The 27,485-nt window shown below is 38.9% G+C and overlaps 1 protein-coding gene and 1 long non-coding RNA gene across 5 annotated transcripts in view; one reads left to right on the forward strand and one right to left on the reverse strand.

The window, feature by feature from the left end:
* Nucleotides 1-1,030: 1,030 nt before the first annotated feature.
* LOC134483908 (uncharacterized) lies at nt 1,031-3,897 on the reverse strand. Its single transcript, XR_010061101.1, has 2 exons — nt 3,647-3,897; nt 1,031-1,754 (listed from the first exon to the last, which is right to left on the reverse strand). It is a non-coding gene; the product is annotated as an uncharacterized LOC134483908 (long non-coding RNA).
* Gcc2 (GRIP and coiled-coil domain containing 2) overlaps nt 1,733-27,485 on the forward strand; it is a 48,257-nt gene continuing 22,504 nt past the window's right edge. For 2 of the 4 annotated variants that reach the window (XM_006256375.5, XM_039098762.2), the window contains exons 1-13: nt 1,733-3,915; nt 4,166-4,219; nt 5,138-5,222; nt 6,413-6,480; nt 12,523-12,627; nt 13,768-16,209; nt 16,829-16,901; nt 19,122-19,222; nt 19,314-19,412; nt 20,924-21,043; nt 22,670-22,834; nt 23,111-23,215; nt 23,986-24,148. In XM_006256375.5, the coding sequence (XP_006256437.1) occupies nt 3,904-3,915; nt 4,166-4,219; nt 5,138-5,222; nt 6,413-6,480; nt 12,523-12,627; nt 13,768-16,209; nt 16,829-16,901; nt 19,122-19,222; nt 19,314-19,412; nt 20,924-21,043; nt 22,670-22,834; nt 23,111-23,215; nt 23,986-24,148 (3,592 nt within the window). In that variant the 5' untranslated portion in view covers nt 1,733-3,903. Of the gene's footprint in view, nt 3,916-4,165; nt 4,220-5,137; nt 5,223-6,412; nt 6,481-12,522; nt 12,628-13,767; nt 16,210-16,828; nt 16,902-19,121; nt 19,223-19,313; nt 19,413-20,923; nt 21,044-22,669; nt 22,835-23,110; nt 23,216-23,985; nt 24,149-27,485 lie in introns of those variants that run through there. The other 2 variants (NM_001107633.1, XR_005497267.2) reach the window with 2 other exon arrangements.

Consider the following 27,485-nt stretch of genomic DNA (forward strand, 5'->3'; position numbering starts at 1 on the left):
CTTACATTGATCATTATGTAAATTTCAAATATTCAGGAGACCCCTATGAAAGGGTAATTTGATCCCCAGAGGAGTCTCTACCCACAGATCAAGAACTACTGTTCTAGCTTTTTTTTTTCAAATTTCATCCATTTATCTGCAAATTTCAAGATGTTCTCATACAGTTGAGTAACATTCCACTGAGTCTATGTATCACATTCTCCTTCTCCATTCCACACTTGATGGAAATCTAGGTTGGTATGATTTCCTACCTGCAGCGAATAAAGTAGCAAGGATATGCAAGTTATCTCTGCAGAAGAATTAAAGCTCTTTGACTATTTCCCCATGAGTGATATTGTTGGGTTACATTATGATAGTTCTATTTATAACTTTTTGAAACTCCAGATGTTTTCATAGTGGTTGTACTAGTTTATACTCCCATCAACAGTGTAGAAGAGGCTTCCTTTCCGCACATTCACAACAGTATTGTCACTTGTATTCCTGATCATGGCATTCTGCCTAGTATGAGATAGAATCTTGAATTAGTTTTAATCTGTGTTTACTTAATAGCAAAGACATCGAATAGTTTTCTAAATGTTTACTAGCTGAGCATAGGGGTATACAACTTTACTATCAGTGCTTGGGAGCCAGACGCAGATGCATATCTGAGTTCAAGGCCAAGCCTGTTCTACCTGGTGTTTTCCAGAACAGTGTGAGCTGCATTGTGAGACCCTGTTTCAAATTTTAAAAGCTTACTAGCTATTTGTCTCTCTCTTTGTCATTTATTTTTGAGATTATAATTGTGGGAGCCTATGTACAAAAGCTATAACATTACTGTAAGAGATGGATGGAGTACAGAATGTTCTTTCCAGAAGGCTTCCTTCTAGAAAGAATTACATAAACTATGATAATTGAAAGCAGGGACATGAAGGGAATGCCCTGGCATGTGCTCAATATCTATGTGGGAAAGGCAAAAAAAGACCTGGGAGAAATATTCTTGGCTCTTGTTGTATGACCAAAGATGAGAAGACATAACACAAGGTGTATTCTCTTAATGCACTTATATTTGCTTACGATAACTATAAATGCTACCTCATGTCTTGTTTGCTTTTTCTGAGAAGTGCTTCGTTTGCACTACTCTTAAACTGGAGTCCCCTGGACATCCCATAAAAGTCTTTTCACTTAACCTTTGATGTGCAAAGACTTAGTCTCCCCGACCTGGGCAGCCTAGCAATAATTACATTTCTCCCTTTTCTTTCCTCCCTCAAAACCCTTCTAATGTAATCTTCTCTGCTCTCCATCAATTCATGGCTTTTTTATGAATTGTTATTGCAGACATATATAATATACACATATATTATTAACTATATCCTCTTTAGCCCATGTTACTTGTATGTATGTTTTCAGGGCTATTTGCTACTGGACAACCAACTCACGTGCCCTTCCTTGGGAAGAACCACCTCTCTTGTTCCCAACTCTCCTCAGATGCCTGTAGTTCTCTATGTGGAGTGGGGGCCTAACTGGCTCTTCTCATCCCACTTCACCATATCCATTGATGCATTCCTTGTTCCTTCTTGGGCAGTCACGTTGGTGAGATTTATAGGTGTAGCTTTTGACATTACTAGGAGACAGAATCTCACCCCCAAACTTCCTGATTCTGTACCTCTCACAATCTTTCCAGCCCTTCTTCCTCAATTTTCTCTGAGGTGTGGAAGTGGTTTGGGATGGATCCCTCTGAATATTACTGATGACTGTGGTTTTCTTAGTGGTTCCATCTGTTACAAAGAAAAGTTTCCTTGAAGAGGGGTAAAGACTAAACCCATCTGATGTACAAGGACAAGTGTTCATATTGCAGGGGGTTATGCTGGCTTAGTAAATTAATGGTTGTACACTCTCTTCCAATAACTACAATTTCAGTAGCACCGATCAGTTAGGTTGGTTTCCAGTACAAGGCATGGCTTCCCTTGAGGTATACTTGCCATGCTGAACTCTGACTACCAGGCTGTGCTGGTTATTGTGGTTCATAAGTGGCATACCTGGGAAGGACTTCTTTCCCTCCTCTGGAAGCTTACGTGGTAACTTCCGGTACCAAGAAAACTAGTCCTCAGGGAGCCTATATTCAAGCCAGTTCTAGCTCAGGGTACTGAAGCTGTTTTTATATCATGGGGTAAACACTAGTACTCTCTTTTGAAAATAGTTTACTTTTCAGCTCTTTTCAAGAACTAATGCTTTTTACCTTGGGCTATTTTGCTGTTCTTCTTTCTCCCAAAACAAAGTTGAGAGACCAGTTTGATACAAAACAAGGCATTTCAGAGGGCAATTAAAAAATCTACAGGAAAATCCCACCTCTAGAGCCAGCTTCTCACTGAATTTAAATAGTGCATGGAAATTGACTAACAGTAGGTATTTGACCCACTGTTAAACTGAAGAAAATAACTGTTTCTGAAGGATCAGAGAAAAAAGAGAAGGTATCCAGTTGCTTGCTGTGCTGTTATTGGGAATGAGGATTGAGAGGAGGTAATAATTTTCTCCCCCTCAGAGTATTATCAGGGAGAAAACTTCATTTTGAATGGAAAACCTCTGATGCCTTTATATTTTGTAAAAATCATGCCATATAAATTCCAGAAGCCATGATCAAAACCAACAAAAATACCTGGCTTTTGCCATATGTAACTTTAAACACTCTTGGGCTCTGCTTGGGGTGAGGGCCCAACTGCTTGAAGGCCAGGGCCTGCAATTAGCGTATGCCTATACCTGGAAGTAGACAACCTGAGAAACCTGCTGAATGAATGCCCCATCACCTATGAAAATACAACATGTTGACTAATATTCCCACCCGCAGCCACTTTTTCTGTCCTCTAGTTTATGTTTAGACCATGCTTAACTATAGAAAAATATCAGGGATTTTTTTGAAGGCCTATGTCAGTCTAGGGGTGCCCTGTTATCACTCTATAAGACAATAACGATGAAAATCTGTATTATAATATCTTCCCTCTACTCTCTGCTTCTTCTCTAGAGTCCTCTGGGGTTTTGTTTGGTTGGTTTGGTTTTCCTTATCTTGCCTTCATCCCCTTGTGAGTACCTATGAGGAAAAGGAAGGACTCTCTGACAGAACCCTTGAATCCCTTTACCCTGCCCTCTCTCATTAGTGATCACAAGGGAGGGTGCTTATCAGACACTAGTCACTCTTAACCTTCCCACACTGTGACCTTGGTGAATTCTTTCAGATTAATGCCGGTTTTCAGTCTGATTTCTCCTTTTTATGCAGCCATGGACACCAGTCTGTGGAATGCTGCCACCCACAGTTACTGTGGGTCCCCATAGCTCAATTAATCTTGTCTAGATAAATCTCTCTCATACATGCTAGAGGTTGTCTCCTAGATGATTATAGGTCCTTTCAAATTGACAATATTAACAACACAAGAAGCACCTTAGCCCGTAAATTAATATTTGGAAATACAGAGTCAGCATGCCACCATTTTGAAACTCCTGGGAACGTAATGGATCCCGTGATTTATTCCCAATTACTATTCACAAAGGAAACTATTTTGAACAAGACAGAATTAAGTCACATTAAACTATTTGTTTCACATATGCCTACTAGTCTGGATAGTTAAATTTGTAAACCACATTTTTAAAAACTAGGAAACAAAGTGATAAAAGGAACCTGTGCTCAAGCTTGTCCCTAGGCACAGGACGGTGCTGGGCGACTCAGCATGCTCTGGCTTGGCCAGGGGACCTGCGCACAGAGAACTTCCTCCCAGACACCCAGGAGGAAGCGGAAGTGCCGCTCTGCGTAGCCTTGGAGACGCGGGGGAGGCGTAGTCGCCTCGTTGCAAGACCTTTGACCCGCGCTCCGCCGCCTCAGAGGCGGAGTACCTAGGACGCCTGAAAAGGCCGAGGTGGCCGCGGGTCGCTGCCACGATGGAGGTAACGGTGGGTATCGCGCCTCTCCGCTGGCCCTCCGTGCCTCTCGAGGAGTGGGAGGGTACGGCCTGCACCCTGTCCCCGCCTTCGCGGCGGGACCCCCGCTGCGGCGCTCGACTTTGAACTTGGTGCTGGCTCTTGCTACGGCGACGGCCCAGCTCTGGCCCCTACCGCCTGAAGGGGTCCTCGTCACCACAAATTTAATTGGCTGCCTTGTACCTGGAATTGGGGTGAGCTCTTGTGATGGTTTGTTTTACAGGATTCTGCTCAAGATGCTGTGACTGCAGCACCCTCCGGGACCCCGAAATCCAAGGTGAGGAGAGCATTCTGCCGCCAGGTTCCCCGTAGGGCATAAGGTTAATGAATTGGAAAACTTTGGCGTGGGAAGAATTCTTTCTTTTTTTCTTAAAGAACTAACCTTTCCTCGGGGAGTTCCATTTTAATTTACTATCACTTACAGATTTCCTATTCTTTTTTAATTTCCTGATATGCGAGCCGTTTGTTTACTTCCTGGTCCGTGTTAGCACTATGCTAAGATCCTGCTGTTTTTCAAACATTTAGCTAGTCTGTTTTATGAAAGTTTACACAGTGACACGATGAAGTGGGGATTAAGAGGAAGGAAGAATCAAGGAGCTATATCCTGTTGGCTCCAGCTCCATAGTTAAAAGATGGTTGAATAAGGTTGTTCTTGCAGCACTACAGTGTTTAATGCTAAATGATTCGGAAAGGTAGTGGTTTATTACCAAAATGTATTGTTTGCAGACTGATTTCCAGGCTAAGCACCGGATTCTTTCACGTAAGCTTCGTGAAATAAGTAACTTCGCTCTTCTCATTCTGCAGATGAGGAAACTTCGTTCACAAAGATGAAGTGGTTTTCAGTTAGTAAACCCTAATGTTATAGTCAAGGTCTAAATGTGACCTGATTCACATGTAAATGTAGTTAGACTTTCAACCTACAACAGAATGAATTTTACAGCTCTAGGAATCTTTAGTTTCAGCCCCTGCTTGTACAATTAGAGAACTTAATGTTCTCTGTAAGAGTTTTATGCTGGGGTTTTGTTTGATTTTCAATTCATCTAATTACTTTTAGTTATCAAAACTGTCAATTTAAAAAATATGATTGGCTTGAATATTTAAAGTGTTTCTATCTTTAGGCAGATACTGTGTTTCTTTTGGTGGGCATACTGGAAGCATGGGTTATAAAAGCCAATAACACAACTACATCTTTCAGCTAGAAACATTGCCCAGAGAAGATCTCATCAAGTTTGCCAAGAAGCAGATGATGCTCCTACAGAAAGCCAAAGCAAGGTGTACAGGTACTGGGTTTGAAATTACAGTTTTTTCATTAGACCACCATGCCCAGCCTTTGAATAAATAAAGGAACAAATGAAGTTTTAATTCTTTTTTTATGCATTTATGTTTTGTCTATCTGTATGTCTTTGTTAGGGTTTTGGATTCCCTGAAACTGCAGTTACAAACAGTTATGAGCCACCATGTGGGTGCTGGGAATTGAACCCAGGTCCTCTGGAAGAGCAGCCAGTGCTCTTAACCACTGAGCCATGTCTCCACCCAGAGGAATATTTTTTCAATGGTAAAATGAAACCCTCTTTTACTTCACATGAATTGTAAATTCTTCTAAATTAGCTATGTCTTTTAGAGAAATCAGCTGGAATATAAAAGTCGCAAAACGTAATCCCCAAGACATTCTCAGAAATTTGAATTATATGTACATGCTGAAGTTGGTTGATTCCCTATTTAATATCTTTTTTTATTCCAAAAGAAAACTAATATTAGTATCTTTTGTTAGTATGATTAGGGGAACTCTTGAATTCTCATTAACTTAAAATTTTAAGCGCCAAGGTTTTTTTTTCTTTCTAACCAGAACAGACAAGTTTATTTTTAGAAGTTGGAACAGTTTGTAGACAAGTAATTTATTTGGGGAGATGACTTAAGCTCTGGGACTAGACATGTATTGAAGAAATATTCATATTAATACATGTATTTGATATGTGTTTAGTTATTGCTCTAAGATTATACAGTAGATAGTTATAACAAAAATAATAGAATGTATGGAACATGTATCCAAATTTTCAAGGTAGTCACAGTGGTGCACACACCTAGTCCCTGATATTCTAGAGGCTAAGACAGAAGCATCAGTTGAGCCCAGGATTTCAACACCAACTTGGACAGCATAGCAAGCCCTCTGCATATATGTGGATGAATAAGGGAAGGCAGAGAGGGAAGAAGTGTGTATAGTTTCAGATGAAACGCAGTTATTCATGTGCACTAAAGCAGGGTAATAAATACTTAGACTACTCTTCCAAATGAAAGTTTTCATATTTAGAGGGAGAAGAAAAAATTGCTATTGTTTGAATGAAGTTACTACTTCTCCAAGTACTGACTTCTTAAATGCATTCTAATTTATAGGCTTGGGATTCTTAGAATGTACTTGTCAGTTTGGTAGTGAATATTTTAGTAATTTTGAACTGGAACTTTTATTATTTAGAATTAGACAAAGAAGTTGAAGAGCTCAAATCAAAACCTGTTGACGGAGGAACTGATGATATGATTAAGGTAATGAAGCACTGTTTGTTCACTTATAGATAAGATTTCTTTGAGGACTCTCTCCCTGCTGCAGACGATCTTGCTTTCTGTTCAATCACCTCATTACTGGCCTTGGTTTAGTCTATTAGTTCTTTGACTCAGAGTGAAGGTAGTATGGGGGAGAGCTGTTGACTCATTTCAAACAGAAAGTTGTTAGTCAGTGCTTCGGTATCTTTCCTGCCCTGATCTCCTCAGGAAACGTGGCCATGTGTAGGCCATCGTGTGCATAGATATTGATAGATACATTGTGTGATAGATACATTGGATAACTGCTTAACCACGTTTGATAGCTTCACTTCTAGCTGCCTCAGGCAGTGTGGGGGATATTAACATTCCCCTTGTAATCTCAACTCAGCTTGCCAGATCCGCACCAGTAGGTGTCATCATTAGTTTTTGTACCATTTAACTTTAACGTTGCTTTCTTTCCTATTTCCTTCCTCCTGCACCTGTGACAGTCACTGCAGACCTGTTGCAGCTTCAGTAGATGGCGCCAGTGTGTCTCCCCACTTGCTTGGCTCTCTTGCTTCCCGAAACCTTCTGTTTCCTGCAAGGAATTGCTCTGGCTGTCCTCTAGATGTGTTGCAGTTCTGAAACTGCACTTTGACAGTGATCCTGTGAATGTCTGCACAGCTTCCTTATCCTGCACACCTCTTTGCTAGGTTACTTGGTCAAACTTACTGACTGGATTAACATTGGTTTTGATAGATTTGTCCGTACAGGGACCCAAGAATGATTACACAGGAAATTTTTAAAACAAAAGAAATCTGTTGGGGATTTAGCTCAGTGGTAAAGCGCTTGCCTAGCAAGCGCAAGGCCCTGGGTTTGGTCCCCAGCTCCAAAAAAAAAAGAAAGAAAGAAAAAAAGAAAACAAAAGAAATCGAGACAGGGTATCTTCTGCTTTCTGCCTCCTGAGTGCTGGGATTAAAGGCATACACCACCATTCCAGGCAAACGTAAATTATTATGGGCTGTTTTCTATTTTTTTAAGGCTTACTCTACTCTTCTTTTTTATTGAGAGCTATGACCTGCTGTAAAACTTTACATGTAAACATTTAGTTTTGTTGAACAGCAAGTTTTTCTTTCTTTTTTTAAAACAGTTTCTCTGTGTACCCTTGGCTTTCCTAGAACTCTCTCTCTGTAGACCAGACCTGCCTCTAACTCAGAGATCCACCAGCCTTTGCCTCCCTAGTACTGGGATTAAAAGTGTATGCCATGATACCAGGCAACAAAAGTTTGCTCAGTTTCAAAGAACTTAAGAATGATTCACAGAAGTATGGAAGTAGGAAGTCCTAAGGAGTCTTTGGACTAGTCGAGACCGACTATCTTTGTTTCTTTGTTCTTATTTTTCCACCCAAGGTGATCAGAAGATTAGTTTTAGCTTTTCAATATCAAAACAGTGGTTGGTTATAAAGATTAAAACAGTCGGGCTGGCTCAGTGATTAAGAACACTGACTGTTCTTCCAGAGGTCCTCAGTTCAATTCCCAGCAACCACATGGTGGCTCACAACCATCTGTAGTGGAATCCAATGATTTTTTCTGGTGTGTCTGAAGAGATGAAGAGAGCTACAGTGTATTCATATAAATACATAAATCTTTTTTTAAAGAGGAGATATAGAGAGACAGAGATAGAGACAGAGACAGTCAGTAGTCAGTCTACAGAGTGTGCCACAACATCTTCTGAATGCTCATCAGGAATTTTCCTTTCGGACTGGAGATGGCTCTGCAGTTAAGAGCACTTGCTGTTTTGAAAAGGACCCAGGTTGGGTTCCCAAGGCTACATGGTGGGTGGCTCACAACCCTATGTGTAACCTAACATCCACAGGCACCAGTCACACATGGTGCACATACATGCAAGTAGGGAAACGCTCATATGCATGAAATAAAAATTATTTTTGTTGCGACTTTTAAATTATTTTAAAATGCTTCATACAGTTTATTGTGCTTATCTTCTTTCCCTACCCCACCCCCAAGTCCTCCCAGCTCTTCTGCTCTTCCTTACCCACCCAATGTCATGTTCTTTTCCTATCAAGGGAAAAAAAATCAAACTGTAACAAAGCACAAAAAAAAATAGGTTTTTAGATTGGTCAGCTACCCCTGAGTATGAGGCTTGCCTTGTGGTTGATATACCCAGTGTTACTCTGTTGTAGAAAACTGATTTTCCTTCTCCCCATGAGTATTAGCTCCAAGTATTTTTAAAGAATTATTTGCATCTGTATTCATAAAGGATATTGACCTATTTTCCTTTTTTGAATGTGTGGTAAAATTCTGCGTTGACTGTCTGATCCTGGACTTTTTGGTTGGGAGACTTTTAATTACTGCTGTTTTCTATCACTAGGGGTCATGATTTCACCTAAGTTGTTCATATGACTTTAGTTAATGTTGGTAAGTCAGGCATTCTTCTAATGAGCCTGCCTTTATAGGTGACTTGGTCTTTTCCCTTGCAGCTTTTAATAACATCATTTCTGTTCTGTGCGATTAAGGCTTTGATCAGTATGTATCATGAGGAGATTTCTTTCTGGTCCTGTCTATTTAGTGTCCTTGATTGCTACCTCCTCCTTTAGATTACAGAAATGTTCTGTGATCTTGTTAAAATATTTCCATGCCTTTGACCTGGGTTTCTACTCCTTGTATCCCCACTATTTGGCTTGGTCTTTTTTGGATGGCTTGTTTCTGGATGGCTTGTTTTTGTCCAGGTTTCACATTTCCTTTGGCTGAGCTATCCATTTTTTTTCTACCTTATCTTCAGTGTTTGAGATTTCTCTTCTTTGTCGTAAACACTGTTGACGAAGTTTACTGCTGAGAGCCTGCCTGAGCACTGTTTCTCTCTAGAAGGCAGCTGAGGAGGTGGAGCATTTGCTGAGGGCAAAATTTGGTTTTGTTGAGAGTAAAAGTTGCTTAGTATAAATAATATTTTATCTCGTTGATTCTTCTGTTATTCTGGGGCCAGAAGCGGATGGCTTCAGATGAGTTAATACCTGTTGCTTAACAGCTTGGGGGCTGGGGGAGTTATTAGGTATAAGATTTATTGGGGCTGGGGATTTAGCTCAGTGGTAGAGCGCTTACCTAGGAAGCTCAAGGCCCTGGGTTCAGTCCCCAGCTCCAAAAAAAAGAACAAAAAAAAAAAAAAAAAAAAGATTTATTGCTAGTGTTTCCTTCTCTGACCAGGCAGTCAGGACCCCCTCATTGGCCAGTCTGGTTAACTCTTTGTGAACCATAGAGAAAGGAAAGGAATATGATTAAAATCCTTTACACAGGCAAATATGCACACACACACATACATTCATATACATATTCATACATACATTCATACTTTAGCTAGGCCTAACCACCTGTCTTAACTCTACAAATGTTCATGCATGCATACATACATACACATTTATCTACATACATGCATATTTGGGGGAGGGGATACGGTGTGAAATGGGAGCTCATCATGTTGTGTAGGCCAGCTTCAAACTCCTGGCTCAAGAAATATCCCTGTCACAGTGTCCAAACTAAATGTGGTCCTGATTGGATACATCTAGATTTGTAACATGACCCTTTGATTTACACTTTCTCTAAATTATTTCAGTTAGTTTTTGCATTGCACTGATTTTGTATATCTTTTTTAAAAAGATTTGTTTTGGAAAAGGGGATAACATTTGAAATGTAAATAAAAAAATATCCAATAAAAAGATTTGTTTATTTATTATATATAAGTACACTTTAGCTGTCTTAGACACACCAGAAGAGGGCATCAGATCCCATTACAGATGGTTGTGAGCCACCATGTGGTTACTGGGATCTGAACTCAGGACCTCTGGAAGAACAGTCAGTGCTCTGAACCACTGAGCCATCTCTCCAGACTGTTTTTGTTGTTGTTGTTGTTTGTTTGTTTTTGTTTTTTCGGTTTTGTATATCTTCAATTTTTTTTTGGCTTTTCTTCTGGACAAGTTCATATGAAACATAATTTTCTACTCCTTGAAAACCTAACTTATATTCATTCTTTCTATTTTCTTTATCCCACAGTATTCATTAATAAAGATTATTATGTTTTATAATAATTTCTCAAATAAGTAAAACTGTGTTATTTCAGGAATTTTTATCGATTTCACTTGAGGTTTAAATATTATTGATGATGTAATACCTCTAATTTTGTAGACTATGATTTATATAGAGAACTCCTGTTTTAGTTTGCTCATTTGTGACCTCTGTATTCCCTTCATCTGCCTTGTTAGACCTGTCTTAACTATTTATTTTTTTTAAGAACTGACTTGGCCTGTTGATCTGGTTTCCATTTTATTGATTTGCCTTCCCACACATTTTCTAAAGAAGATAAGGTTATCTAGGTAGGTTTTTTTGCATTCTTTTCCCCCCGGAGCTGGGGACCAAACCCTGAACCTTGTGCTTGCTAGGCAAGCGCTCTACCACTGAGCTAAATCCCCAACCCCTCTAGGGAGGTTTTAAAGGGTTTCTCTGTGTAGCCTTGGCAGTCCTGGAACTCACTCCATACTCCAGGGTGGCTCAAACTCAGAGATCTTCTTGCCTATGCTTACCAATGCCAGGATTAAAGGTGTCAGCTGTCATACTGTGTTGTCAGTCTGTCTTTTCAAAGGAAAGACAAGATTTCCTGCCTGTTCTTTTAACTATACCCTATTCAGCTTGTCCACTAACCTCCTATTTGTTTCCTTGCTTGTTTGTGACAGGGTGTTTCTCTAGAACCAGTTCTCAATGTGTGGGTCACAAACCCTTTGGGGATTGAATGACCCTTTACAGGGGTCACATTTTAGAAATTTACATTATGATTCATAACAGTAGCAAAATTATAGTTATGAAGTAGCAACGAAAATAATTGCGTGTTTGTGGGTCAGTACAACATGAGGAACTGTTTAAGGGGTTGCAGCATTATTAAGGTTGAGAACTACTGCTCTGTAGTATGAACTACTTTATGTCGTCCAATTCTCAGTGTTTTTAAAGATTTTTTTAAATTATGTATATAAGTATATCTGAGTCTGAGTGTGTGTGAGAATGCAGGTACCCAAAGAGGCCAAAAGACTATGAGTTACAGCTCCTGGAGCTGGAGTTATCAATGATTGTGAGTCTTTCAACATGGGTGCTGGGAAGCCTAACTCAGGTCCTCTGCAAGAGCAGTGTGTACTCCTAATCTCTGACCCTACATAGCCTCCAATCCTCAGTCTTTAGATCCACACTTTACACTTCATTGACAATACCTGCTCTTTCTAATTGTTGGATGTTGTCTTGTTTGTTTCTATAATGCTGGAATTGATATCCAGGCCTTACTTGCACTAGGTGAAAGGACTCTACTACTGAACTATTATTCCCATAGGTAAGGCCAGCTTCTGAGATCTCATTTTTCAGAACTGTTTTTCACACCTTCTAAGGTGTGCATCCTAGCCAGGCTCTTTTTAGAGCATTTTCTTTCTGATTTAGTTTATCTTCTGTCACATTGTTTTTTAAAGTATGTTAAAGCTTTCTGTGTCCTTAACATGGTTTTCCCCCATTGTTCTTTTATTTTGTTTGTTTGGTTTGGTTTTTTGAGACAGGGTTTCTCTATGAAGTCCTGGCTGTCCTAGAACTCACTCTGTAGGCCAGGCTGGCCTCTACCTCACAGAGGAGGAGGTCTTGGTGAACTGTTACGTTGGGGTCAGGGAAGAAATTGAAACCACAGTAGGTTTCCTGCTATAGCTCTTGGGATAAGACTAGAAGGGTGATATCTCAGGAGCAGTTGGAAAGGTATGGGTCTGCTCTCAGCATACTTTTAGCCAGAAAGGAGCAATCCTTGGGTTAGCAGTGAGTTCCTGCTAACATCTGGAACAAAGCAACAAATGGGGCAGAGCAGCTTAGAAGAGGGAGCTCTTTTAGGATCCATGGAGCAGAGAGGGCAAGGAAGGCTGTCATGGGTGTTCTGCTTTAGAGCCGGGAATGAGGCTGAAAGATTATGTTTGGGGATAACAGAGAACAAGATACCATTTTTTTTAATCTCATAAAGACAAATCATGTCATTCCAAAACAGGTGCTAACTGAACGCTTGGATGCTCTTCTTCTGGAAAAAGCAGAGACTGAACAACAGTGTCTGTGTCTCAAAAAAGAAAATATTAAAATGAAGCAAGAGGTTGAGGTAAGACAACATTTAGTGGTCTTTTATCTGTTATACAGAATTACACAGAATAGTAATGAATTTGCAGCAGAATGGTATCTTAAGCATCTAATCTAGCCAAGCATGGATACACATGCTAGTACTTAGTAGGACAGCCTAGAGGTGCTTGCCTCCAAGCTTGGTGAAAGACATAGCTGACTCCTACAAATTGTTTATAACTCCACACATGTGCCATGGCACATGCACACCCCCATCCATTCATCTTCTCTCTGTCTCTCTCTGTCTCTCTCTCTCTCTCATACACACACACACACACACACACACACACACACACACACACACACTAAATAATTTAATTTTTTAAAGGGTATCTAATCCAGTCTTACTACTTTTATCACAAACAAAACAGCTCTGGAAGTACAGACCCATAATTCCAGCCACTCAGAGAGCTAAAGATAAGAGGTTCACAAGCTCAGGGCCAGTCTAGCATCCAGAATGAGTTCAAGGCCAGCTTGAGCAGCTTCGCAACACCCTGTATCAAAAAATGAAAAGAGAAATAGGGATATGACCCAGTAGTAGAATGTTTGCCTATGTGTGGAGATCCTGGGTTCAATTACTTGTTCAGCTAATAATACTAAAGCAAGCAGTTATGCAGCGATAAACTGATATTTTATTTCTTGTATACTTTAATCTTTCTTATAACTTCTTATAACCATATCATTTCTTAATAAAAATCTTGTATTAAGGTTTTGAGTTTTTCACAGCTCTAAATACTTTTTATCTGTTCAGTTTTAGGACATTTAGTAGCACATTGTTACTTTCTTGTCTATAAAGTTTTAGCATATTTTCTCTAAAATATCTCTTATTAATCTGTTCAGGAGCTATACATTGTAGCTTTTGGCCTTAAATAATTTATTACCTTTAAAAAGATAGTTAAATACAGAGATCTCCTAGTTGCTAGTTACTTTAAATAATAGATTTTGTATTGATGATAATAGTTCTACCTAAGTAAGTCAAGCCCTAAACAAAGTTCTTCAAATTTCAGAATCACATTTCTCTAGATATATTCTGTTCGCCTTTTTTCCCACCTACCTAACCCTTTAGTAAAGGTAGAGATTTCTTTCATCTTCAAAGATTTATTTGTCCTTATTTTTGTAATAGGATTCTGTAACTAAACTGGAAGAGACACAAAAAGAGTTTGAACAATCACATAGAAACTACGTAAGAGAAATGGAAAGTGTTAAAAATGAACTGATAGCAGTACACTCAGAGCACAGCAAAGAAAAGGCTGCCTTACAAAGAGACCTGGAGGGAGCAGTCCATAGGCAAGCAGAGCTGTTAGAACAGCTCAAGTCTCAGAGCGACTCTGAAGATAATGTTAAAAAACTACAGGAAGAGATTCAGAACATTACAGCAGCATTTGAGGAACAAACGTCATGTCTACAAAAGCAATTAGAAGCTACCAGTGATGAAAAACAGCAAGAGATTATTCATCTCCAGAAAGTCATTGAGGACAACGCTCAGCACTACCAAAAAGATATTAATACTTTCCAAGAAGAGATTGTGCAGCTGAGAGCTACACACAAAGAAGAAGTTAATGAGCTGATGTCTCAAATGGAAACATTAGCTAAAGAACATGAGGCAGCAGTAAATAAGCTAAAAGAGAACAGAGTGACACTGTGTGAGACAAGTGAGACCATTCCAGAGAATTACCAATGTGAATCAGAAAGCTTAAATGAAGACACCTCAGATGCAAGCCAGGAGAATCAAAAATGCTCTGTGGCCTTACAGGAAGATCCTTTTGCAGAACATACAGTGTATGATAAAGTCAGACAATTGGAAGATTCATTAAAAGAACTGGAATCTCAACATAGTATCTTAAAAGATGAAGTGACTTATATGAATAATCTCAAGTTAAAACTTGAAATGGATGCCCAGCATATAAAGGATGAGTTTTTCCATGAAAGAGAAGACTTGGAGTTTAAAATTAATGAACTGTTGCTGGCCAAAGAAGAACAGAGCTACGTAGTAGAAAAATTAAAATATGAGCGAGAAGATTTAAATAGGCAGCTTTGCTGTACTGTGGAACAACATAACAAAGAAATACAGCGTCTTCAGGAGCACCATCAGAAAGAAATCTCTGAACTAAGTGAGACATTTATGTCAGGTTCAGAAAAAGAAAAGTTAGCATTAATGTTTGAAATACAGGGACTTAAGGAACAGTGTGAAAATCTACAACATGAAAAGCAAGAGGTAGTTCTAAATTATGAGAGTTTACGAGAGATGATGGAAATTTTACAAACGGAACTTGGAGAATCTGCTGGAAAAATAAGTCAAGAGTTTGAAACAATGAAGCAACAGCAAGCATCTGATGTTCATGAGCTTCAGCAGAAGCTAAGAACTGCTTTTAACGAAAAAGACGCTCTTCTTGAAACTATAAATCGCCTACAAGGAGAAAATGAAAAATTATTATCACAAGAATTGGTATCAGAACTCGAAAGTACCATGAAGAACCTTAAGGCAGATAATAGCATGTACTTAGCCAGCCTTGGTCAAAAAGATACCCTGTTACAAGAATTAGAAGCAAAGATAAGTTCTCTTGCTGAAGAAAAAGATGATTTTATAAGTAAAATCAAAACTTCCCGTGAAGAGATAGATGATCTCCATCAGAAATGGGAAAGGGAACAGAAACTGTCTGTAGAACTCAGGGAAGCAGCAGAGCAAGCCGCCCAGCACAACAGTGAACTGAGACAAAGAGTAAGTGAATTAACAGGAAAACTAGATGAAATATTAAGAGAAAAGAGTCAAAATGACCAAAACATTATGGTTCAAATGAAAACCATGACAGAAGACCAAGAAGCATTGTCATCTAAAATCAAGTCTCTTTATGAGGAAAACAATAGACTGCATTCTGAAAAGGTCCAGTTGAGTAGAGATTTAGAAGCTCTTCAGTCTCAACAAGATTTTGCCTATAAAGAGCATGTTGCTGAATTCGAAAAGAAACTCCAGTTAATGGTTGAAGAACGAGATGATTTAAATAAACTGCTTGAAAATGAGCAACTTCAGAAGTCATTTGTCAAAACTCAGTTGTACGAGTTTCTTAAGCAAATGAGGCCAAGCATTTTAGAAGATAATGAAGAGGAAGATGTTGTCACAGTTCTAAAAGCTGTGGGTGAATCCTTAGTGACAGTAAAGGAAGAAAAGCATAACTTAGTCTTTGAATATGATGCGAGAGTATTAGAATTAGAAAGGAGGATTAAGTGCCTTCAAGAGGAGAGTGTAGTTCAGTGTGAAGAACTAAGGGCTTTAGTAAGAGACTCTGAACAAGAGAAAATTCTCCTAAGAAAAGAATTAGATGAAGTCACATCAACAAAAGAGGCCCTGCAGTGTGATATTCTAGAAATGAAGAATACTAATGAAAAAACAAGCCTTGAAAATCAGACTCTTTCAACTCGGGTTGAAGAATTATCGCGGTCATTACACAGCAAAAATGAAGTCCATAATGAAAAGGATCTTGTCATAGAACATGAAAACCTGAGGCTATCGCTTGAGCAGAGGGAGTCTGAGCTACAAGATGTGAGAGCAGAATTGATGCTGCTGAAGGTACTGTTTTTGAGTTTTATTGATTTCAAATAAATCCTTAGCTCTGCTCATAGATTGTGGAAAATATATGAATTAACATTTTTATAGTCTGAAATCAAAAGTTAGGTTTCAGCATTTAGGTTCAAGCAACAAATTTCTGGCGAGTGAATTAATAAGCACTTTGATGTGGTGTATCTCAGTCAAGTGCGACTAGTCATGAGCAAAACTAATCAAGGACAAGTCACAGCTGCACTCAGGATACAGACTGCTTTTCTTTTGAAAGAATACTTGATCAAGAGAATGAGCTATAGTGGTATTCCATTTTAGTTAAAAATCTAAAGTTCTCTTAGAAATTGTGTTGTGAAGTGATCACCATGTAGTCATTTCTTTGTTACATATGTATTTGGGGTGTGTCGGATTATTCATCTTGCTCTTTGGCACTATTTTAGTAAAGGCCATATACATAATAAATGTAGTATTGCTTACTCTAGCAATAGAAAATAAAAATAACCAAATTGCTATTTATATGGTTTTTCTAGGTAAAGATTTTCTCATGATTAAAATGACAATTTTATTGTGGGGAATGAAATGAATTCTGGTTTAGGGGTTCTTTTGTTTTTTTTTCCTCTATAAAATCTAGGATTCCTTAGAGAAATCGCCTTCTGTAAAAAATGATCAACTTTCATTGGTAAAAGAGCTGGAAGAAAAAATAGGTAACTATGGTTTTATATGTCACCATAAATTAGACAAATATTTTGTTAATGTTTAAGATAGCTGAGAACTATAGTGAGTTATTAATTATACAGTATTGGCTGCCTTTCCCTCACCTCCCAATTGTCTCTGCCATCTGTTTTCCTTCTCTTTCAAATGCCATTTTCTGTCATTTAATCCAAACAAAAATACGGCTGTGATTCTATTCATAATTGATCCTGTAAATTAATTTTGTTTTTTTTTTTATCTACATAGACATTTTGAGTAATCAGTTGTTCTGTATAAGAGCAATAGTGAGAATAAACGACGTCCAGACACTATGCTCAAAGAAGTCGTCAACAGGCAGAAGTTAAGTTCAGTAGTTAGATAGGGACAGGAGATGATGCTAGTAGAGAAAGTTGCCTGTTTTAAGAAAAATATCACTTCCATTGGGTCCTGAAAAGTAGCATGTATGACACAAAAAGAAACGGTATTTTAGCAAGAAGTGTGCTTGTCTCTGGAATTTTTTTAAATAATATCAAGGAGACCAGAAAGTCCCAAGAAGTAGCTGATGGTAAATGTACAGTGCACAGAAGAGTTAAGCATCACACCTCTCCTTTTGTTCCTTTAGTGACTTATGGACTAGCTCTGTTGTTCCTCCTCAAAGATGAAGAAATAAAGGCTTCACAAGTGTTATATGGTTGTCCATGGTTCTTCAGTTTAGTTCCCAGATAAACTGGGGAAAGGAGAATGGACGAGAGTTCAGAATGACTCCCAGTTATCTGTCAGAGATGGTCTGAGTGAAGGAAGATGCTCAATTTAGACTAAATATGTGTATCATCACATAGGATGCTACATGCATCTGTAGTTGAGATAACTAGCATAAAGGTAGAAAAACGTACAAATTGTGACCATAAAAAGCCCAAGGTTGAGATCCCAAAGGCGAGACAGACAGACATAGATGAATGAGGACCCAAGTCAGTTCCCATCTTTAAATGACAGAAACAGCAAAAGGGATTGAGAAGCAGCAGCTAGTGGGTAGGAACTCATTGAACAAAAGTCTGAAAGTCAAGCTATGTCCAAGTGACAAAAATGGGAAAACTTTAGCCACGGCAGATGGAGTGAGTAACTGCTCACAGCTATCTATTGAATTAAACAACACAGAGGACAGTTTCCTGGTGTGCTGGGATCAAGGCTTGTTTGAAGTGGCCTTGAAAAAGATGGGGAAGAGAAATTTAAGAGTATATATGCAGGCAACTCTCTGAAAGGTTTTGCTCTGTAAGAGGAGCAGCATGGTTTCTATTGTTTTGGGTTTTTTAAATGAAAAAACACGTATGTTTGTGATATTACATCTCCTATTATGGTCTCTCCCCTGCCCTTTTTAGATTCTACTATTTATTCCTGGCATACTAATATGTTTCATTTTATTACTACTGTAACTATATAATATATAGGACTGTGCCTGCCATAAGGTTAACTTTCAGGAGTCAGTTCTTTCCTTCTACTATGGCTACCAGGAATAAAACCCAGGTCCTCAGGCTTGCACAGCAAGCATTTTTACCTGCTAAACCATTTCATCAACCTTGGTAATATGATCTTGTTGCATATCTATAAACTGTTGAGAATAAAAAATCCACTGGAAAGGGGGAATCACTATTGTGATGCTCGAGTTGAGAAGCAGGGTTGTGTTACATACATGAAACAGGGAAGAGTGACAGTGGCCTCTGGTGCGCACGTCACTATACATGGTACACCCCAAATAATAGGTGTGAACAGAACTCTTAACTGCTGATAAGAAAAGTTTACAAAAATAAAGTCTTAAAGTCGAGTTTAACTAAAAGAGGTCGTCAAATAGGGTGAAGAAAGATGTTTATAGACATGGTCTAGAGGAAGACTGTGCACCGTTATGTACATGTGCCTTACATCTTTCCTACTTGTCCTGATTTACAAACTGTCTCCTAAATCCCCTCTTACGCAACATTAAGAGTCTTAGGAACTCCAGTTCCTAGGTTTCCTTGGAAAATAAACTATTAATAGAGACTTAAAGTTTTATATAACTTATCCTACTTTGCTAATGAATAACTAAGGTTTCTGTTTACAAAATAAAGTTCTGGCTACTTACCATAAATTTCAAGCTGCAAATTTTGTGTTCAAGAGTAAAACCGTTTCTGGGGTTAAGATAAGTAATTTCAATATTTTTTTCCTTTTGACTTCATATATGATCCTTTCATTTTCTATTTTAGAAAGTCTGGAAAAAGAATCCAAAGACAAGGATGAGAAAATCAGTAAGATAAAACTAGTCGCTGTGAGAGCAAAGAAAGAACTAGATTCTAACAGGAAAGAGGTAAGCAACAAAAGCACAAGATTTGAGGATGCTGTGCTGTGGAAAATGAAGCATTTCTGTACATGAAAAACATTCACCATATTTATAATAGGCCCAGACACTACGGGACGAACTCGAGTCCGTACAGTCAGAAAAGGACCGCTTATCTGCTTCTATGAAGGAGTTTATCCAAGGAGCAGAAAGCTATAAGGTAAAACCAGACTTTATTCATACTATCAGGTATACTAAACTATAAAACTATAAAATACGTTGTTCTGGCTATTGAAATTTAAGTTTCTCTGATTTTGTTTTTTTGTTTAGTGTACATAAAAGATTAGTCTTTGGTTGTATCTGGGTTTTTTTTTGTTTGTTCCATTTTAAGTAGGGTTTCACTGTGTAGCCCTGGCTGGCCTGGAAACAGAAATCCATCTGGCTCCCAAATACTGGAATGAAAGGCATTTGCCACCACACCTAGAAAAGTTAGCCTTTAAATAGTGCTTGTAAATTATTGTTTCTTAAAACTAAAATCCTTGGGGGGTTTCCTTATAATAAAATGTAAGGAAAGAACAGCTACTGTGATCTAATACGTTCACAGTGAAGATACCTGGGACTCCAGATAGGTCCAGAAGGAGAGAAGAGCTCAGGTACCTGAGGGAATATGCTTATTTACTTTAATAACACAAGACTCTTAACATTTTTTTCAAATCTAACAAAATCGCTAAATACAAAATAAATATTACATTTCTTCATATATTTATTCATTCAACAATATTTGTGTAGATGGGCTCCATTCCTGTTTCTGGACAGATGATGATCAACAGCAGACTTTCCTAAATCCCTGTCCCCTTACTCTTAAATTCTAGTAACAGTAGCAGGGAGACAAAAGGACAAGATAGGTACTGTATAAGAAAGGTGACTAGGAAAAAAAGGATGAACAATAAAATTCCAATCAGACTTAGATTAACAAAAGGCATAGAGACACCAACACAACGACAGGCTGTCTTTCAATCCCTTCACCTGTCTTATATGGGTATTTTCGGAAGAAATAGTAGAAGTATCTTATCATTTCCAGTTTTCAAGTGGGCCTCTGAAGCATAGAGACTCAAGGCCACTGCCTTAAAAATCTTAAGAGACTAGTAACAGTGCAGAGCTGTAATCTTACCAATTGGTCCCATTCGTTCTGTGCTGACTAAGTTATACCATACAAATTTGCAAGCAGAAATAAGGGAGGAAAGAATTAGAAAGGTAATTGAAGTAAGCTTAATCCAGTCTTTATTACACTATACACAGCAAAACAAATTATGTGTGACACATCTTTTCATATCTAAAATAAAATTCTCAGCTTTTTGCTGACTTCTGGTAGCAAATATTTTTTCATAAACTTAAAAGCAATTCTTGAATTTACAAAGTAGAAAAATTGAAAGATTAAACTTATACCTGGTGTAATTCTGGAGAAAATTAGTAGATTGTGGTATTATAAAGTGTAAAATAAAACAAAGTCCTAATGTAACTGAAATTTTAAAGTATGTTTTAATGGATTTATAAGATCATATATATTAAGGGTACGAATTTTTTTGCCATATTGCCAGATGCTTTTATAGTTTCATATTAAGTATTTTAAGAATCTCAAATGTGCTCTTAAGGTATCAAGATGGCTTGATTATATGTTCTGACCTACTGAATGCTTCATCACTTAGAGTTAAATCTTGTCTTTTATTGAAGAATCTTCTGTTAGAATATGACAAGCAGTCAGAACAGCTGGATGTGGAAAAAGAACGTGCTAATAATTTTGAACATCACATAGAAGACCTTACCAAACAATTAAGAGATTCGACTTGCCAGGTAATTTCAAATTGGATACATTATCAAGCAAATTATAATAAATACATTTCAATCTCATTTTCTCTTGCACAAGAAGTTAAACTGTAATCAGAAGAAAGACATTTTCCATTGTTTTGTGTTAGGAAAGGAAATTGACTAAATAGCTGTCTTAGTTAGGGTTCACTGCTGTGCACAGACATCATGACCAAGACAACTCTTGTAAGGACAGCATGTAATGGGGGCTGGCTCACAGCTTCAGAGGTTCAGTCCATTATCATCAAGGCAGAAGCATGGCAGCATCCAGGCAGGCATGGTGCAGGCAGAGCTGAGAGTTTATATCCTCATCTGAAGGCTGCTAGCAGAATACTGACTTTCAGGCATCTAGGACAAGGGTCTTAAAGCCCACACCCACAGAGACACACCTACTCCAACAAGGCCATACCTCTTAATAGTGCCACTCCCTGGGCCAAACATATACAAGCCACCACAGTCACTAGCAGTATCCTGATTTAATTAAACCTTTCTTACTGTTGAGTTGTGCCGGTTGTTATTACTCATTTTGGGAACACATCATTACTGTGCATGAGCTTGAAAATGTCAGCTAACCTCAGTCTAAAAGGAATTTGTTTAGGTTTTTTATTTTTGCTTTTTGTTCCTTTTTATTTATTTTTTATTTATTCTTTACTCCTTTTTTTACCTCCAGATTTTACCTCCCCCTCCCCCATCCACCCTCTAACTGTTCCATATCCCATACATCCTCCCTTCCCCTCCTACCCCCACATCCAAGAGGATATCCCCACACCCCACCCTAACCCCACCAGACCTTTTCTCTGACTGAGTCCAGACCCAGCAGCCCTCTGCTGTATATATATTGGGGGCCTCATATAAGCTGGTGTATGCTGCCTGGTTGGTGGCTCAGTACCTGAGAGATCTCAGGGGTCCAGGTTAGGTTGAGACTGCTGGTCCTACAGGATCACCCTCCTCAGCTTCTTCCAGCTTTTCCCTAATTCAGCCAGAGGGGTCACTAGTTTCTATCCATTGGTTGGGTATTAGTATCTGAGTCTGAATCTGACTCTTTCCTCTTCTTGTTGGGCCTCTCAGAGGACAGCCATGCTAGGCTCCTGTCTGTAAGCACACCGTAGCATCAGTAATAGTGTTAGGCCTTGAGGCCCTGAGATGGATCCCAAGTTGGGCAAGTCATTTGACCTCCTTTTCCTCAGATTCTCCTCCATTTTTGTTCCTGCAGTTCTTTCAGGCAGGAACAATTCTGGGTCAGATTTTTTGACTGTGGGTTGGTAGCCCCATCCCTCCACCTGATGCCCTGACTTTCTACCAGAGGCAGACTCTACAAGTTCCCTCTCCTCATTTTAAGGCATTTCATCTATGGTCCCTCCCTTTGAGTCCTGAGAGTCTGGTACATTCTAAAGGGGCCCCCAACCTCATCCCTCCCAAGATTGCTTCTTGTTCTGTGGAAAGTTTCTGCCAGATCACTATCGGCAGTGACTGTTTCTTTACACTTACTCTTGCTTAACAGTCATCTGTACTTAATGGTGAAATCACTTCATTCCACACTGATGCTCTCATTCCACATTCACCTTCTGTATATGTCTACTGCGTGTTCACAGTAACGAGTCATTTTTATTCCAGTATGAAAAACTAACTTCCGACAATGAGGATCTCCTGGCTCGAATTGAGACCCTGCAGGCTAATGCCAGGTTATTAGAAGCACAGATCTTAGAGGTCCAGAGAGCCAAAGGAGTAGTAGAAAAAGAACTGGAAGCTGAAAAACTTCAGAAAGAGCAGAAAATTAAGGTAAGGACAACCCAGAGAGCAGTTCCCATACATACAGTGGGACTTTAATCACATACTGGTTGAATGAACATTCTTACTGAGTACATTTACGAGTACAGTCTAGTTAATTTTTTAACGTATGCCAACTCTACATTGGAGAATCTATTCTCGTTTTATATGCTAGCCACATAGTTTTTAAAGTTTTGAAACATTTGCAAAATCTACGATTTGGGTATGGTATGCATTTTATACATAATGTCTTCCCTAATGTTGGCTGTGCTGTGGGTTTAATTTTAGGAACATGTCAGTACTACAAATGAGCTTGAAGAACTTCAACTCCAATTTCAAAAGGAAAAGAAGCAGCTTCAGAAAACGATGCAAGAATTAGAACTGGTTAAAAAGGTACAGAAAGGGTTGGGGATTTAGCTCAGTGGTAGAGCGCTTGCCTAGCAAGGACAAGGCCCTGGGTTCGGTCCCCAGCTCCGAAAAAAAAAAAAAAAAGGTACAGAAATAGTCTCCAGAGAGAGAACTCAGTGACAGAATGCCTACTTAGCATGCCTAAAGCCTGGGTTTGATTCCCAGGACCTCAGAAAGTAGGAAGTGTTCATAGGACAATATAGCTCATACTAATACTGTTCTATACACACAAAAAATATTTTTAAGTATTGGCTATAATACTGAAATAATCCTTTATAAATTGTTAGCCTTATCAAATTAAAACTTGAACTTTATTTCTTACTTGTCGGTTCAGAAGAACCTAGGCTCGCTCATGAGTTTATTTCTCTATGTTTGGTTGCTGTATTGTATGACACATGAAGATTAATTATTGTCAAAACTTAAAATTCATTTTTATTGATTTCTCTCTACTTTTTAAAAGAATATTTCATAAAAGACATTGTAAGTTACCTCAATATTAATATTTCATAAATAAGAACTCCATAACACTAGAACTACTACTCTGAGTAATTAAAGTTAGTTGGAGTTTGAGTTTTAAACTGTTAGAGAACAAGCTAAAATTAGAACTGTGAACTGTTGCGCTCCTTACTGCCTTATTATATTATGTCTATGCTACCAAAAAACATACTAAATCCTGCTTGTTCCTGTGGCATGGCCATAGCAATTTCAAAGACTAACTGCCCTAGTAATATGTAAGTCTTTTATAAAACATGCAGGATGCCCAACAGACCACGTTGATGAATATGGAAATAGCAGATTACGAACGTTTGATGAAAGAATTAAATCAAAAGTTAACAAATAAAAACAGTAAGATAGAAGATTTGGAGCAAGAAATGAAAATTCAGAAACAGAAACAAGAAACCCTACAAGAAGAAATGAGTGAGTAACAGTTCCCTTTACTTTATAACTGCCTCAGAACATGATAAAGAGAACAGCATGTTTCATGATTGATACACGCCTGCCCGCCTGCCTCCCTGTCCCACCCCACACCTCCTCGCCTCACCTCGCCTCTCTCTGCAAACTAGGCTGGTCCAGAACTAGATTACAGAGATCTGCCTGCCTCTGGCTCCTAAATGCTGGGGTAAAAGTTGTGTGCCACCACACCTAGCCATTTATATAGGTCTTTAATCACCAGCACATGTGGCACAGTGTTGAGGCCCAGAAGCAGGTCAAGCCATCTTCCATTCAGAGATTAATAGTCCACATAGTGCTTGCTGTAAGGTATCAGTCATGTTTGTTCACAGTTTATTAGATGTCAGCCAATTAGGAAAATTTAAATAGTAATGAAGCAGTCCTCTTTAAGGTGATTATATGCATTTTACCCATAAAATATGTTCTAACAGCATCATTAAACACTGTAAATTTCACTTTAAGTGCCCCTGAGTGGCTTGTTTTCTTGGTTTGAGTAATTTCAAAAGATTCATTTAGTGATTACTACTTTGACCTCTCAAGTCACATGTTGCATACTTTCTAAATATTGAAAAAATTCTTTTTCAAATACTTTTAATGAGTTCTACTTAAGTCTTTTGCAGTTACAGTACTTCATGGTTTCCAGTCTTTTTCAGTGTATTGAGTTTTGGGTTTGTCTGATGTCTGAGTAAGTTTTCTTAGTGTACTTGACAACAGTGTTAGATGTAATAGTTGGTGACATCAGTTAGGTCTTGTCAGTTGGTGATGGGTTCAGGTCATCTGATTTTCAAGTCAGGATCTTTCTTTCAGCTACTTCTTCCAAAGCTGAGAGCTTTGTTGAAATCTCAAACCATAATTTTGGATCCCTTTTTGTCTTTTTCAGTTCCGCCACATTTTTGTTTCATTTATTTAGAAAGTCTAGTATTGGCTGCATTCACACTTAGAATTCTCAGGTATTCCTAAAGATTTGGTCACTCCTACCATGGATGTTCTTTTCTAGCCCCAGTATTTACTAATACAACTGCAGTCTTTTGATTGTTATTGACATTTGCCTTTTAACCTAAGTCAATGGTGTGTTCTCTGCTGCAACCCCTGGGGTGAGGACTGAACCCAGAGAGTGAGCTAAATCCCTAACCCTTACGTGTCTCTCTTTTATACATATATAAAGACCATATATATATATATACATATATATATATATGCTTTTTTAGTTGTCTATCTGTAGATATAAGCATCTGAGTGCAGGTGTCACAATAGACAGGATTCAGATCCTCTGGGGGCTAGAGTTACAGGGCGTTATAAACCAACTCCAGGCCTCTGAAAGAGCAGCACTTGCCTTTAACTACAGGGCAGTGTTCCAGCTTCCATGACCTTTTAAATAGCTTTATAATTGGGTCTTACTTTTCCCTCCCAACAAGTCTCAACCTAAAATATTTGAGCCATTTTTTAGAGTGATTGCCCATGAAGTGTGTGCCTTTGTAGTGGTCCTTGTCTTGTCCCGTTTAGTAATTTGCTGTACTTTCACTTTGGTAATTTAGAGTTTTAGTTTACATCTTGAGTTTATCTTTGGTTACTTTGAAGTAGCAAATGCTCCATCATGGAATGGAGTCTCTGGAAGTTCCTACTATTGTGTCTTCACATTCATCGATCCACAGTCTCTAAAAGTTCTGATAGGTTCATTTTTAAAATTCTTCTATTACGTAACACTTCTTTGAACACATATAATACCTATTTAATGTCCATGCTTGCTAATTCATTATTTCTGTAAATACGGGTCTGTTCATCTTCCTTTCTTTTCTCCTAGTTGTGTACCATATTCTCTTTCTGAATCCATCTGAGTTTGTTCACAAGGGTTTCTCCTCCCTGGCTGGTAGTTAATGATCATTGTCCTGTGTGAAACCTAAAGTGTTCACATTACAGCACGGCTCGCTGTTCTTTTTCCCAAAGTTATTTACATATCAGCAAGACCAGCAGCTGTTTCAGATTTTCACCCTTACACCATATTCTACAGGATACTCCCATGCACAAAGCCAGGACAGGAAGCATGATTCACCATCTTTGTTTGCCTTCTCTTAGCCATCACAGTCCTCCACTATTTATAGTTCGAGTGTTGGGGAGGGAAAGGTGTTGTTATAATTCAGCTGCTTACTTATATATGACAACAAAGCTTAAGTCTAGACCCTATCACTCTCATGAATTCCCATAAAGTCCTGTGAAGCAGCTACCATGCAATGATTTCAGATCCATAAAGTAAAGAGGAAATAGTATAAAAGGAGACAGGCAGAGCCACACAGTAAAATCAGATAAAAGGTCAACACCTGAGGAGCTTCCTGTGCCTCCTTGCTAATCTGTAAGTGTGTCAGAAACCAGCCTAAAGATGGACAAAAACAGGATCACAAGCTGGAGTCATGGTAAAGAAGGAAGCCTCATAAGTAGGAATAGGCCATAACCACATGGGTGGCTTTCTCAGTACTCTCTTACAATAAAGGACTAGACATTTTTCTGTATGTGTGATTTTACCACAGGTATAAGTCTTGTTCTTCTACTCTCCCTTTCTGGTCCACTCTTGAATACCCATGGGTTCCTTCCATTTCTAAGTGCTTTTTTTTTTTTTTTTTTTTTTTTTTCCCGGAGCTGGGGACCGAACCCAGGGCCTTGCGGTTGCTAGGCAAGCGCTCTACCACTGAGCTTAAATCCCCAACCCCTCCTTCCATTTCTTTTTTCTTTTTTTTTTTTTTTTAATTAACTTGAGTATTTCTTATATACATTTCGAGTGTTATTCCCTTTCCCGGTTTCCGGGCAAACATCCCCCTCCCCCCTCCCCTTCCTTATGGGTGTTCCCCTCCCCACCCTCCCCCCATTGCCGCCCTCCCCCCAACAGTCTAGTTCACTGGGTCTTAGCAGGACCCAGGGCTTCCCCTTCCACTGGTGCTCTTACTAGGATATTCATTGCTACCTATGAGGTCAGAGTCCAGGGTCAGTCCATGTATAGTCTTTAGGTAGTGGCTTAGTCCCTGGAAGCTCTGGTTGCTTGACATTGTTGTTCATATGGGGTCTCGAGCCCCTTCAAGCTCTTCCAGTTCTTTCTCTGATTCCTTCAACAGGGGTCCTATTCTCAGTTCAGTGGTTTGCTGCTGGCATTCGCCTCTGTTTTTGCTGTATTCTGGCTGTGTCTCTCAGGAGCGATCTACATCCGGCTCCTGTCGGTCTGCACTTCTTTGCTTCATCCATCTTGTCTAATTGGGTGGCTGTATATGTATGGGCCACATGTGGGGCAGGCTCTGAATGGGAGTTCCTTCAGTCTCTG

This window comes from Rattus norvegicus, chromosome 20 (genome assembly GCF_036323735.1).
Source record: "Rattus norvegicus strain BN/NHsdMcwi chromosome 20, GRCr8, whole genome shotgun sequence".
Classification (NCBI taxonomy): domain Eukaryota; kingdom Metazoa; phylum Chordata; class Mammalia; order Rodentia; family Muridae; genus Rattus; species Rattus norvegicus.